This window comes from Podarcis vaucheri, assembly GCF_965113315.1.
Source record: "Podarcis vaucheri genome assembly, chromosome: Z".
In the NCBI taxonomy this organism is placed as follows: domain Eukaryota; kingdom Metazoa; phylum Chordata; class Lepidosauria; order Squamata; family Lacertidae; genus Podarcis; species Podarcis vaucheri.
In genome coordinates, this window is record NC_138758.1 from 49,241,718 (window position 1) to 49,255,104 (window position 13,387).

General features: G+C 47.9%; 1 protein-coding gene across 20 annotated transcripts in view; it reads right to left on the reverse strand.

Moving 5' to 3' along the window:
* The window catches only part of DNM1 (dynamin 1), a 129,376-nt gene extending 116,894 nt beyond the window's left edge, over nucleotides 1-12,482 (reverse strand). For 8 of the 20 annotated variants that reach the window (XR_014215876.1, XR_014215877.1, XR_014215878.1 and 5 more), the window contains exon 1: nucleotides 11,932-12,478. Coding sequence is in view for 16 of the 20 variants with exons in the window: in XM_082208865.1 (XP_082064991.1) it covers nucleotides 11,932-12,092 (161 nt within the window). In the remaining 4 variants the exon portion in view is untranslated. Of the gene's footprint in view, nucleotides 1-11,931 lie in introns of all 20 variants that reach the window. The other 12 variants (XM_082208863.1, XM_082208862.1, XM_082208861.1 and 9 more) reach the window with 5 other exon arrangements.
* Nucleotides 12,483-13,387: the final 905 nt, after the last annotated feature.

Here is a 13,387-nt window from a genome sequence, read left to right on the forward strand (position 1 = left end):
CTGCTTGCCAACCCCTCCCAAAAAGACGTTACTTGCTGAATTGTATGCTAAAATCAAATCATCCCGGTTTTTCCTTCTGCGGCTCCATTTTGCACCCGCTTTCATCTTCACCTCCATGCCCATGCCTCCTTCTTCTCCCGCCTCCCTTCGTGCAACCCCCTGGAATGCAAATCACCCCCAACACAGCCTCCTGCATCTTCCTCCCACACACTGGAACTCCAAAGCATCCTTTTCACCTTCCACCCAGTTATAAAGCCACCTTCACCTCCAATACAGGGCCCCCTTTCATATCTCTGCTTTCTTCTTCACCCCCATTGCCATGCCTCCTACTCCTTTTTGGGAACCCCCTTTGCACTTCTCCATTTTCACCCTCACCCCCTGAAATATACTTGGAGTCGAGAGTGTATTTCATGCTCTTTATTCAGCTCCTAGTGGTGAGGAGGAATGGAAGTTCCCCCAGAATGTCTGCTTTATATACATTATTTACACAATGGGCCCCACGTGATTGGCTAATTCCGGGATTCTCCTGTAGGCCAATCAGGTTGCGGATTCACTTCCACCTGGAGCTGGACTGGGTGGCTCCTGTGGACCAATCAGACTGCTGCATCCTGAATCCTATTGTTCTAAGACCAATCAGACTGCTGCATTTTGGATCCTATTCAACTCAGTACATAACACCCCCTTTCTCCTACCTATTTTCAACTCCTCCTCAAACTAAAACCACCCCTTTCCCACACCTCCCCCCCCTTATTCTGAATCCCTTCAACTTCTGCAAATATACGTTATTATATATTTAAGATGAATAGGCTCGTAAGAGCAAGCCCGTCTTCAGAGAGAATTCAGTGATGGATGCTGTACATATATGAGTTTGTGCTGCTTAATAAAAATACCTGTTATTTGTTACTACAGTGAATCTGGAACTTCATGTAGAAGACAGCACATGGTATCAGGAGAGAAATAATATATATAAGGCAGCTGAGGAATGGAAGACAGAGAGGTCTGAGCAAAGCAGGGGCGGAAATGCACTGAGAAGAAAAAAGCAGCAATTTTAAACAATATCAGATGTTTGACTAAAGAAGGAATGGGAAAAGACTACGAGGGAAAAAGTGGTAGTTTTGCGTGTTCAGACCCAAAAACCTCTCCCCTAAATAAATTCACACTTGACTCAAATTTTGGTTTTTGGCAGAATTTAGGCCACAACTTTAAGCAACAGGGCTGATTTGAGTGAAGCAAGCTGGATGGGAACAAAGGAAAGAGAGTTGAGAAAGGCTTTGCTGTGTTAGCTTTTTGGTGTTTGCGTCTGTGTTGTACCCATTGCCCATTGCCACTATTTCTCCTTTTTGATATTTAAAAGCAATCAAAAAGGAGAAATGGTGGCAATGGGTACAATACAGAAGCCTACACTGAACAACAACCCATTAGCATTCTTCCCTTCCCAAGCGTCTTGGACCTCTCCCATTGTTTTAAATCCCCACTTTTCCATGCTCAGTTTTTCCTCCCTTCTTGCTCCTACGCCATAGCCGCTGCTGTTGTGCAACTTTCCTTTTGCTTCTCTAACTAGCCCTGACTTCATGGAAATCCAGAGATGTGACGAGGCATTCCAAATCCTCCAGTGGGGGCCACATGGTGACAGACAAGTGCAAATATAGTGTAGAGAGATATCATATACACAGAATCCTTTGCATTACATTGCACTTGCGGGTTGGCAACAAAACTCTCAGAGATGGTTTATATATTCGGCATAAAGCTTTTTTTGGACTGTACCACTTCAGGAAAGTGGAAGAGCAGGTATCTGAATGCTTTCCTAGGCAATGGAGAGGGAAATAAAAAGGGAAATTTGATTGGTTTATGATGATGATACTGCCATCAATGTGCATGGTGATGTACAGACCTAGTGGACTTGCAATCAAAACAACAAAGGACATCCTATTTAGGAAGCTTGCAGGCTTACAAGATAAGACACAACACAACAGGAAAAACAGAACCGTGATGGAAGCGGGTGGGAAGCAAATTCTTAAAAGTTACATAGCAGTCCTTATAATGACCAGCTTGAATGGAAGCAGTTCAAGGGAACGATGCACAGTTTGATGGAGGTGGGCTTTCAGCAGAGCTGATGGAATGAGTCCTGCTGATTCCCATCCCTCCCACTGAGGTAACCTACTGGAATGACTGCTCCCAGCTGACAGTTGTGGGAGAGGAGGCTCCTGATAAATCTGGCCTGTCAGCAGAGCTGAATTAGGGATCTGAATTCCCTGTAGGGTAGTTTTCTATACGCAAGCAGTTTTGCTTGTTTTTGCACAAGAGAGAAGATGAAGCCCAGGTACAGCTCTTTCCACTTGATTTTTTCTGAATGGATAAGTTTCCCTTCGGTGGTCAGGTGTGTAGCTATAAATCTATACCTGCTTTCCTCAGAGCAGGAAACAACAGTCTTGGGGCAATTCTGGACAGTCGGTTTATTGCACATTCATCCTGACTGTTTGCAAGGAAAGTACATGACACAGGGGCAAGCAAGCTGTCAGGTTGGACACATGCTGCTTAACATCTACATGAAACTGCTGAGTGGGGTCATCCAGAGTTTCGGAGGACGTTGTCAGCAATACGCGGAGGACACACAGCTTCACTTCTCCTCTACATCTGCTGGGAGGCAGTGGATGTGCTGGACCATTGTCTTGCCTCGGTAATGGACTGGATGAGAGCCAACAACCTGAAACTCAGTCCAGATAATACTGAGGCACTGTTGGTGGGTGGTTCCCTTGACCGGTTGGGTGGGAGGTGGCCTGCTCTTGATGGGGTTACACTCCCTCTAAAGGAGCAGGTATGTAGCTTCGGGGTTCTCCTGGATCTTCTGCTGTTGCTTGAAGCTCAGGTGTCCTCAGTAGCCCAGAGTGCCTTCCATCAACTTTGGCTGGTGGCCCAGCTACACCCTATCTGGACAGGGACAGCGTAACTATTGTTCTGGTAACCTCAAGGTTGGGTTACTGCAATGCATCATACATACATCTGCCTCTGAAGATGGTTTGGAAACTTCCGCTAGTGCAGAATTCAGTGGCCAAGTGCTCACCAGGGCCAATTCAAAGTGCTGGATTTTACCTATACAGCCTTAAACAGCTCAGGACCACAATACCTCCAGCACTGTCTCTCTCCATATGAACCTCTCTAGACCCTGATATCATCTCATGAGGCCCTTCTTCGGGTGCCTCCTCCACAAGAGGTCCAGGAGGTAGCAACACAAGAACGGGGACTTTTCTGCAGTGGCTCCCCAATTGTGGAATACTCTCCCCAGGGAGGCCCATCTGGATCCTTCTTTACAGATATTTAGGCGCCAGATAAAAACATTTCTCTTCAACCAAGCATTTGGCTGGTTAACATTCTATGGTCTTTTAATTGTGTTGTAGAAACAGAGATTATTGGTTTCTGTTTGTTATTTTTACTATGTATTTTGAGTTTTTAATATTTTAATTTTATGTAGTGAACTGCCCTGAGATCTACAGGTGTAGGGCGGTATAAAAAACTTAATCAATAAACAAATAAATGAAGCAGATCAATGGGAGCTCGTGAGGAGATACAGGATCTTCTACTTCAACCAATATGATTCAGCAGCTAAAAGGCTAGGTGACCCTCACTTGCTACGGACCTGCTGTGTCACCTTAGGAGTCACACCACCTCTCGGCCTCTGACAGGAGCTGTCAGCAGGAACACCGCAGACAGCCAACTTTTGGTGGACACAAACTCAGTCTGTGATGCAGTGTGAGGCAGATGTGTGGGTACCTTTTTCAACTTGAGGGCCACTGCCACATCTAGGCAACCTTCCAAGAGCCACACACCAGTGATGAACTGAACGGCAAATGTAAATGTTCCGTTTGTACAGCAGAGTTATTTATACGCACCCATCTCTAACCTCCACCCAGGCAGAGAAAAGGCTTGTTCAGCGCTAAAGACATGGCAAAAATGCTTGGGCCACATTCACACCATACATTTAGCATGCTAGGATGCCACTGCAGACACTCATGGGAGGTGTAGCTCGTTAAGGATGCTAAGAATTCTTAAGTGACACCTATTCCCCTCCCATAGCTACAATTTCTCCAAGTGGTTTAACAATCCCTCTTCACCGGGAATTATGAGAATTGGGAATAAGGACCTCCTGAGAAATCCCAGCACCCTGAACAAACTACAGCTCCCAGAATTCTTTGGGGGAACATTGCCTGTTTAAAGTGGTGCTACTAGCACTCTAAATGTATGGTGTGAATGTGGCCAGACAGAAAGCCTTGGAGGCTAGCAGTAAGGTGAGGGTGGCTGCTTACACATCACCAACAGAGAGGGAAAGCAGGGGTGTGGGACAGCAGCAGCTGCTGGCCACTCCTCCTGAGCCCCCTGGCCATTCCCCCTTACTGGAGGTCAGAGGGGTATGTTCCATGCATGGCCTGCTCTCCATCCCCAAAATTAGCCTCAGGGGCAGTGCAGGATGCTCTCCCATTGCCAGTGTGGGATGCAGTAAGAGTCAATTACCTGTCCACTTTACTTTTCTAAATGGAATAGGGACGTGGGTGGCGCTGTGGTCTAAACCACTGAGCCTCTTGGGCTTGCCGATCGGAAGGTCGGCAGTTCGAATCCCTGCGACGGGGTGAGCTCCCGTTGCTCGGTCCTAGCTCCTGCCAACTTAGCAGTTTGAAAGCACACCAGTGCAAGTAGATAAACAAGTACTGCTGTGGCAGGAAGGTAAACGGCGTTTCCATGAGCTCTGGTTTCTGTCACAGTCCTCCATGCACCAGAAGCGATTTAGTCCTGCTGGCCACATGACCCGGAAATCTGTCTGTGGACAAACGCCGGCTCCCTCAGCCTGAAAGCGAGATGAGCACCGCAACCCCACAGTCGCCTTGGACTGGACTTAACTGTCCAGGGGTCCTTTACCTTTTATCTTACCTCTAAATAGAATGGAGGAACAGATGGAAACACACCATCTTGTCCTCTGCATCAGGCAGCACAGTGGGTTGGCCTTGTCCTGTTTATGTAGTCTTGTCCTAGAGCAGGGTGGGGCATCTGTTGCTGGGTTCTAGCTCCCACTGTCCATGACCGCTGGCCATGCTGGCTGGGACTGAGGGGAGTCCAACAATATCCTGGGTGGGACGCAGGTTCACTGCCTTTGTCTTGAGCCACCTGACACACGGTGCTTGGTGCAGAGGTTAGATTGTTGGCCATGAAGCTCACTGGTGTGACCCACCTCTATTCTACATGAGAAAGGAAGCTGAATTTTCCAAGGAAAGAATTTCAAAGGCACCCTTAGCATGGTGAATTAAAACTCGTCGGTCAGTTCTATCTATTTAGGTTTGATCCAAGATAAATGACCTGTCCAAGTCCTAGTATTACTAAGAGGACTGGGTTTTCACCAATTCCTGCTGGCCACTGTGCTTCTATGAAGCTTTACATAGAATTGCCACTGGCTGTACACTTTCAGTTTCTTTGCCATTTTGGCACCACTGTTTACCACCCTCCGCCCTGGTGTTGTCAGACTCCACCCCCACCCCAGCATCCCTGACCAGACTGGACAGACTACCTTGGCAGGTGCAGAACTCTCCAATTGTTTGTTTGTTTGTTTGTTTGTTTGTTTGTTTGTTTGTTTGAAGACTCCTGCAGCCACGCAGGTGCCAAAGTCTTGCTCTGCTTCCCTTTGGACCACATCAGTGAGGCTAAGAGGAGGCCATCTTATCGTCTGAACAGTCCAGGACCTCCATACACTCTGAGGGGAAGTCACCTCAGTGCTATTAGCACAGCAAGAATAACACGGGAGGCAGCAGCTATGAGTCTCTGCAGTCACAGAAAGCGCTGTGATTCTCCAGTAGTTTGACCTGACCCCCAGAGGCACACTCCATTCTCCCTCAAGACAGACGGATGCCAAAAAACAAAGTTCGTTTGGGGCTGGTAGCCAAAATGGCTCAGTGCTCATTTCAAGGCATGAGTTCTGTTGCCTCATTTTTTACCCCCCCCCCCAATAAAAATAAAGACCACAGGCTACTTGAAGGAAAAGCAATTTTTACTTACTTACTTACATTTATTGTCACCTTTTTCCTCCACGGAGCGCAAAACACACTTCTCCCCCTCCCTATTTTATCCTCACAACAACCCTTCGAGATAGGTTAGGCCTAGAGGCAGTAACTGGCCTGAGGTCACCCAGAGGGCTCCTTGACTGAGTGGGGACCTGTACCCTCGTCTCCCAGGTACCACCACTCTATATTTGAGCAGAAATGTTTAAAGATGTAAAAGTGTTCTGGTGAGGTGGGAACCTTGGTTCTGAGCATGTTCTGAGTGGATGCTAAATGCATGGTCAGTGTTAAAAGGGATTGAGACCCATGCACATCCTAATCAAGGAATTTAGTGAAACGCCTTTGGTGCCTGAGTGGCACCAACACTCCCCCCCAGAAAAAGATCCAGACCCACCCCCTGGTGGGGTGGAAGCAGCATGCTACCCAAGGCAGGTTGCCTCACTGGTACACCAGCCATGCTAGGGCAGCAAGCTAGCTTAGGGGCTGCAGGGCAGAACATATGACACAAATTTCTAGCCAATTTCCACCCTTCAGAATTTACTACCTGGGACAGCAGCCTCACTCTGCCTTGTGGTAGGGCTGGCGCTGCCCAGAAGCCTCAGGGGGCAGATCTACACACATGATTTTTAACGTTAAGGAAGGGTTTAGGAATGGTTTTGATAATGTAGGTGGACACATGACGTCCTACTTTTGAGTTCATAATGCATTATTACATTGTCTTTTTTATCACTTAATTTTTAATCGTTTTATGCTACTATATCGGTGAAACACTGCCCATATGTCCCTATACAGTGGTACCTCGGGTTAAGAATTTATTTCGTTCTGGAAGTCGGTTCTTAACCTGAAACTATTCTTAACTTGAGGTACCACTTTAGCTAATGGGGCATCCCACTGCTGCCGTGCCGCCAGAGCACGATTTCTGTTCTCATCCTGAAGCAAAGTTCTTAACCCGAGGTACTATTTCTGGGTTAGCAGAGTCTGTAACCTGAAGCGTCTGTAACCCAAGGTACCACTGTATAGCATTTTACCTTTTTTTCACTGCATTAAAAATCTGAACCCCCTCCAATGGTATTCAAGGGGCAGATAACAAAGGACAGGGAGGGGGGAGGGAGGATTAAATTTTTACACCAGAGGGCAGAACAGAGCAACCAGCAACCAGCAGCAGGGAGAGAAACAGCATTTTGGAAAATGGTGTTGCCGGGTATTGCTTACATTTGACAGAAAACCAAGGGAGAAAAATGCTTTAATTAGCAAGTGTGTCCTGGGTCGTTTTAGAACGCCATATCTGATATCGTTCTAATAGGGGGATATAATGTTAAACAGGTCAGTGTAGATCCAGCCACGGTCTTGGAAGAACCAATCCCATTGTAGTTCCAGCTTAAATCTCCTTGCTCTGCTTAACACCCTCATTTGGGGTCACTGGCTGTAGCCTGTAGTCTACAGCTTTCTGCTTGCTCCAGGCACCTTCCACCGTCAGTGGTGCAGTTAGGGACTTGTGCAGTGTGATATAGTGGTAGCAGCACTAGCCATAGACCTGAGAGACCAGGTTCCTAATCCCCACTCAGCCATGTAGTTCACTTGGCCAGAAACACTCTCTCAGCCCAACCTACCTTGCCGGGTGGCTGTGAGGAAAAATGGCAGTTGGATAATCGTGTGTCCACCTTGCGGGAGAATACGAGGCATTACCAGAAGTGGCGAGAAGGGTATTGCTGGGCTGACGTCCTTCATCAACTATGAACAATTGATCGCTGCACACTTAGAACTGTATTGCAAGATTTAGATTAGATTTGTATGTGCGAGATATTATATGATTTGAGATCATCTCTATAATGGCTTTGTGGTTACAGGTTGTACAGTGGTACCTCGGGTTAAGAACTTAATTCGTTCCGGAGATTAGTTCTTAACCTGAAACTAATGGGGCCTCCCGCTGCCACCATGCTGCCAGCGTGCGATTTCTGTTCTCATCCTGAAGCAAAGTTCTTAACCCGAGGTACTATTTCTGGGTTAGAGGAGTCTGTAACCTGAAGTGTCTGTAACCTGAAGCGTCTGTAACCTGAGGTACCACTGTATTTTGTATTTCATTTGTAGACCTTGCGACTGGTGTTTCTGTTTACTGTCACTGCTATCCTCATGCAAGAAAACAATATACATAAATACATAAAATGTGTGCACTTTGTGGTCCTTGGAGGAAAGGCGGGTTATAAATGGTTGTTGTTGTTTTTAAGGGACTTAAACCTCTTGGGATAAAATGTGGCTGTGCTGGGGGGCCATTCCTGCTCATTCAGATGAGGGCCCCAGACTTTTGCCTTCAAGCCTTAACAGAACCACTTTCCACTCCTTAAAAAATGGCCCCCGCTCTGCCGGGTCTGCAAATGGCGGACTAGAGGCCTTCATGAAAGAATTCTAAGATTTGCTTAAAGAACAATAATTTTAAAATCTGGAGGTTTCAGTGCATAGAGTCAATGTGTGTGTAAAGCACAGTCAGCCTGATTGTCATGATTTCAGACTCTGAAGAGACTCAGTTATTCCCCTGCTACTCATCAGGTCAGCAGAAGGCCTGTGCATCCTTCTGACCCTGTTTGAAGCCAATCTACACTATGTTGTTTTGTACCTCCTTTTATTCAGGGTATGTGTGTGTGTGTGTAACTGCAGCCCCAGACCGTTCAGAAGCCAGTATTCAAAAGACACACTTATTCAGCAGGATTATAGAATGGTTTTGTAGGGGGGGTTTTAAGCTATCAGACACAGCCAAAGGGGTATGTTATCAAAACACAGCTGCCTGCTGCCATCTTCACAATTTGCTGCTGTAATGTAAAACAACCTACATAGCATTTCAAATGCAGTTACAATAGGCTAAACACACCACACTCCCCAACCCAGTCTTCTAAGCCACTTAGCCCTCTGACGGCATTTGGTATCAGGAGATGGCATCTTAGCCCCTTTCCCCCCAATAATTTATCTGGAAGGATTTAACTTTTCCTCTGCCCTCGCACTCAACAGCTCTGCTTGAACCCTTCAAGATCTAAAGAAACTGCAGCACTGTGAATCTGCTGCCATGGAGACAACCAGAGGAAATCTAGTGAGGTCACATCCCCATAGGCTCTCTTGGAGAAAAGACCCATCAGAAGAGGACAAAATGCAGAAATCCATTCATTCACCTGCCCTCCATCCACCAGGCACTCAAGTAAACAACAGAAATATGAATGCATTGCTCATCTCATGGCCAAAGGATATTTCCAGTCTGTCACTATTTTGGAGGTGGGATTCAATCTCGTACCAGCAAATCCAGGTTGCATGGTTCCCCAAAACCTGTTTCCCTAAAAGATTATGGACTTTTTGCAATAAGGACATTTTTTTTAATCAGCCCACATTACAGCTGATGAATAAAAGGTCTAGCCAACTCCCCCACCCCACCTCAGCTGCAGGCCCCCATTTTTTTCAGCTGATTTGATGACAACAATAAGTGTCTTTGCAAGGTGGGGATTGACTGACTCCACCTACAGTCAACCTGGTCATGCAAACAAAAACCTCAGGACATTCCAAATGTGCACCCAGTGAAGGCTTTTCAATCCTATAATAAACAGACCCCTTGGATGTCTGTTGTTTTAGGTTTTTGCTGTGGAAGCAGCAGTAGAGACATACAGCTTTGCAGCTTGGGCTGTCTCTTAACAGTGCTGATCCTAAATGAAATTCAACAGCTCTCAGGTCATTTTGGTTAAGAATGGAGCTGGAAGCAGCCATTTGAGATGCAAAGGTATCAATGCTATTTTAAAAAGACACACACACAAATTTTCATTGTGGACATGGAGAGAGGGAAGGGTGACACAACTATATTGTATAGAAAACTGAAATACGGCTTGTTTCCAGAAGCCCCTCTTCTCTTAGTGGGAATCACAAGGTACCAATCTCCTAGCCTTAGTGAATTCTTCCCAATTGAAAAGGATTAAAATAAGCATCAAAACGCTACCAGCCAGCTCATAAGTGTCCCGCAGGAACAGCCTGTGTGAGCCACCTTTCCTGATCGCCTGCTATTTGCAGAGGTTTCTGGAGGTTGGCTTGAAGGTCACATGAAAGTAAACCATCAGCAGTATTTTACTATAAAAAGGGAGCACCCAAAATGCTGATTTTCCTTATCAAGGAGCAAACATTTCATCTTCCCCTCTGGATCCTCAACATGGTATCACCCAAGATACGCAGAGAAGAGTATACCTAAGAGATGCTAAGCTATATTGCTAGCTGGCCTAGTCAATAACCACCTCCCATCTATTATCTGCTGGGTAACTAATTCCCTGTGAAACCAGGCAAATATATGCAAGCAAAAGGTGTGCTGCATTCGATTAACCCCCCCCCCAGTCCTTCCTGGAATTTCACCTGGTGCAGGATTGTGTCCGAGGCGAGGCTTATAAACAGAGGAGACAAATACCTCCTAGGGGAAAGGCACTGTCCTTAGCACATCTTGGCAGTGAATGTGTGGTGCATCACTAATACATTTCTTGACAAGGAGCGCATTTCATATGTGACCAGCAGAACTGTTACACTTGGCTCTTCTCTGCACCCCTATAAGCAGCTTCAGAAATTGTAATGTGGAAAAACACACATTGATGCATAAATTGCATCATTTTGCAAGAGAGGGAGGGAGAGAATGCTGAATCCAAAGACAGAAAATCCAAAAAATATGGCTAAGCTCCCTACCATTATATTTCTTTACCATCTTGAGATTACATAACATAAGAGAGGCTTTTGTCCGGGCTTTGAAAATCTCCAGAAGACTGGAGATGGCAAACGCTCTCCTTGAAGCAACCTCCTCTTCCTTCCTATCTGCCCACCCCCTCCCCTCACCGCAGCCCTGCAATTGCCCTCTGGCAACATAATGAAAAAGGGGGGGGAGAGGAAGAAACAGAGGAAGAGACGGACTCTCTCCCCAGCCTCGCTCTGCCCCAGGAGCTATTCTGAATTCTGCCTTCCTACATAGAGCTTCCCCCCCGCCTCTCTAAATAAATAAATGATTTAGGATTAAAAGCGCCAAATCTCCCCCTGCGCGGTGATGTGGACACAGCACAGCACCAGACGTCGGATTGCTTCCTTTCGCTCTTCCTCTTACAACTCGCCCCCCCCGACCCCAAATGGCTGCTTTTGTGCAGTAAATCACTCCTACGAACAGCGGAGGTGGCGGCGGGCGATGTTGCTATAACGCGCCCTTCAAATTTTGTGCACACAGTGATGCTCACCTCCACCCTTCCCTTCAGACGTACACGGCAAGCTTCTTTTCACTGAAACCGATCGTGATCTCTTTCTCAGGGCAGGGATTACATTTCATACCCACCCAAAGAGAAGGAGACAGAGGTGTATACACACACACACACACACACACACACACACACATTCATACATCTATAGATTTCCCCCTAGTTTTAGCGTATGTGAAACGCAAACGCGCCGCTTCTGGAGGCTTGCCAGTAAACAGGGACATTATCTTATCCCTTCGGGGAGGGAGGAAGGATGCGGAGCCTCCCCTCCATCCTGATGAAGGTGATGGCTCGTGGAATGTCACCTGCCAATCACGGGGGCTTCCTGTTTTTCTGCAACATCCTCGGCGCGGAGGGCGCATCCGCAGTGCTGAGGAATGGCGGCGTGAGAGGGGGGAGAGCTTTTCCCGCTCCCCCATCGCAGGGAGCCGAAGCGGCTCCAGATCCTTCCCCTCCCCTTCCCCAGCCTCCGTTTCCCCGCTATTTCGGATTTCCACTGGGCAAGGGCGGCAGGAGGGGGACTTCCGCGCATTAAGCCGGATGTCTGCTCCGCACGAGCATCCACAGAAGCCCAGGACTAATTAAGGCGCGGGGGGATGGTATGAAATAAAATAGATGGTTTAAATAAACACCACCGGCTCCCTTACCTTCCGACGAAATTCTCCAGGACGGAGCTCTTCCCGGCGCTCTGCCCTCCGACCACAGCGATCTGGGGCAGGTCCAAGTTGGCATTCTGGCCGATGGCAGCGAAGGCATCCTGGAGCTGGTTGACCAGGGGGATGAGATCCTCCATTCCTCGGTTCCCCATGGCTGCTGCGCGCGGCGGGGAGAGATCTCACGTCTCCAGCGGCTTGCAAAGCGTCTCTCTCGGAGGGCTTTTTATTTTTTTTGGAGGGTGGGGGGCTCTCGTCTCAAAGGCTCGTCGACGGCTCGTCTGTGGCCCCCCAAGTCCTCATCGGTGCGTGTCTCCTTTTTGCGCGCGCGCAGATGGGAGTCCTGCCCACCTTCCCAGCCCTGGGACTTGGAGGTGCCCGAGGGGGCTGCTACTGCAGCGCCCTCCCTTTCCTCTCAGCAGCCCCGCACCCCGCTCCGCCTAAATCAGGCTCCTCGCCGGGTCTCTGCAGCAGCGCTGCCTACCACGAATGAAGCTGCCTTTGGCCACCTGGTCCTAAGCCGGATCGAGAACGTACAGTACTTGCTCACAATCGCCGCCAGAGGGGGATCCGCAGCAGCCACTCGGCTCAGAGAGCTTCATGGGAGTCGTAGTTCTTCCCTTTGGTTTCCCTCGGTCTCCCGTCCCCTTCCCCAATTCAAGTTCAGTTCATATACTGGGGGTGCGGGTGCGGAGGTGTCCTTGTTCCTCAGCTCCCACCATCCTTGACCTCTGCTGGTACGGGTGGCAGCTGGAGAGGCACAGATCCCCCATCCTTTGCTGTAAGCAAGAGATAGAATGATAGATGTCAACATATAGAATGATAGAACGATAGATGTCAAGATAGGGATGCATATAGATCAGCATGTGCATTTTTTAATGCAAATATTTGTCCTTTTGTGAGGGTGATGCCGTTCCTGTTTTTGGGTGATGCGTAAAACAATGGACTCCATACTCAATGAGGTTGGAGGGAGCAGAACTGTAGATCAATGAGCTCAAAAAGGAGCTAACTCAGCAAAGGTTGAGAGGACATGGAGAGACTTGTACAGTCATTGGCAGTTCTCTTCTACCAGGTCCGTTGCTTCTTGCTGAACCCTTGCCTGCAGTTGGGTCTTCTCTCTCCTCCCAAGTTGTCTGGCAGCCAAATAGATGCTCTCCTGGGAGCTCTGGGCTTTCCACAGGGTCATCTGCCACCTTCACTCACGAGGCCTGGAACACAGGGCTTGATTTCTGGGGGTACTCAAGGGTATGCAGTACTGGCACCTCCCTCCCACCCCCAAATGTTAAAAGTGGGGCACAGTGAGTACAGGCACCTTTCTTTTATTTTCAGCACTGGGGCTTGAGGTGGGGTCCTTGAAGAACCCAGGCAAGGCATCCCCGATATGTGACTTTTCAGAAAGCCTTTGGACTATTGAGCGTTGCATGCAGGTTTTCGGTTGGGGGGGAGCAGC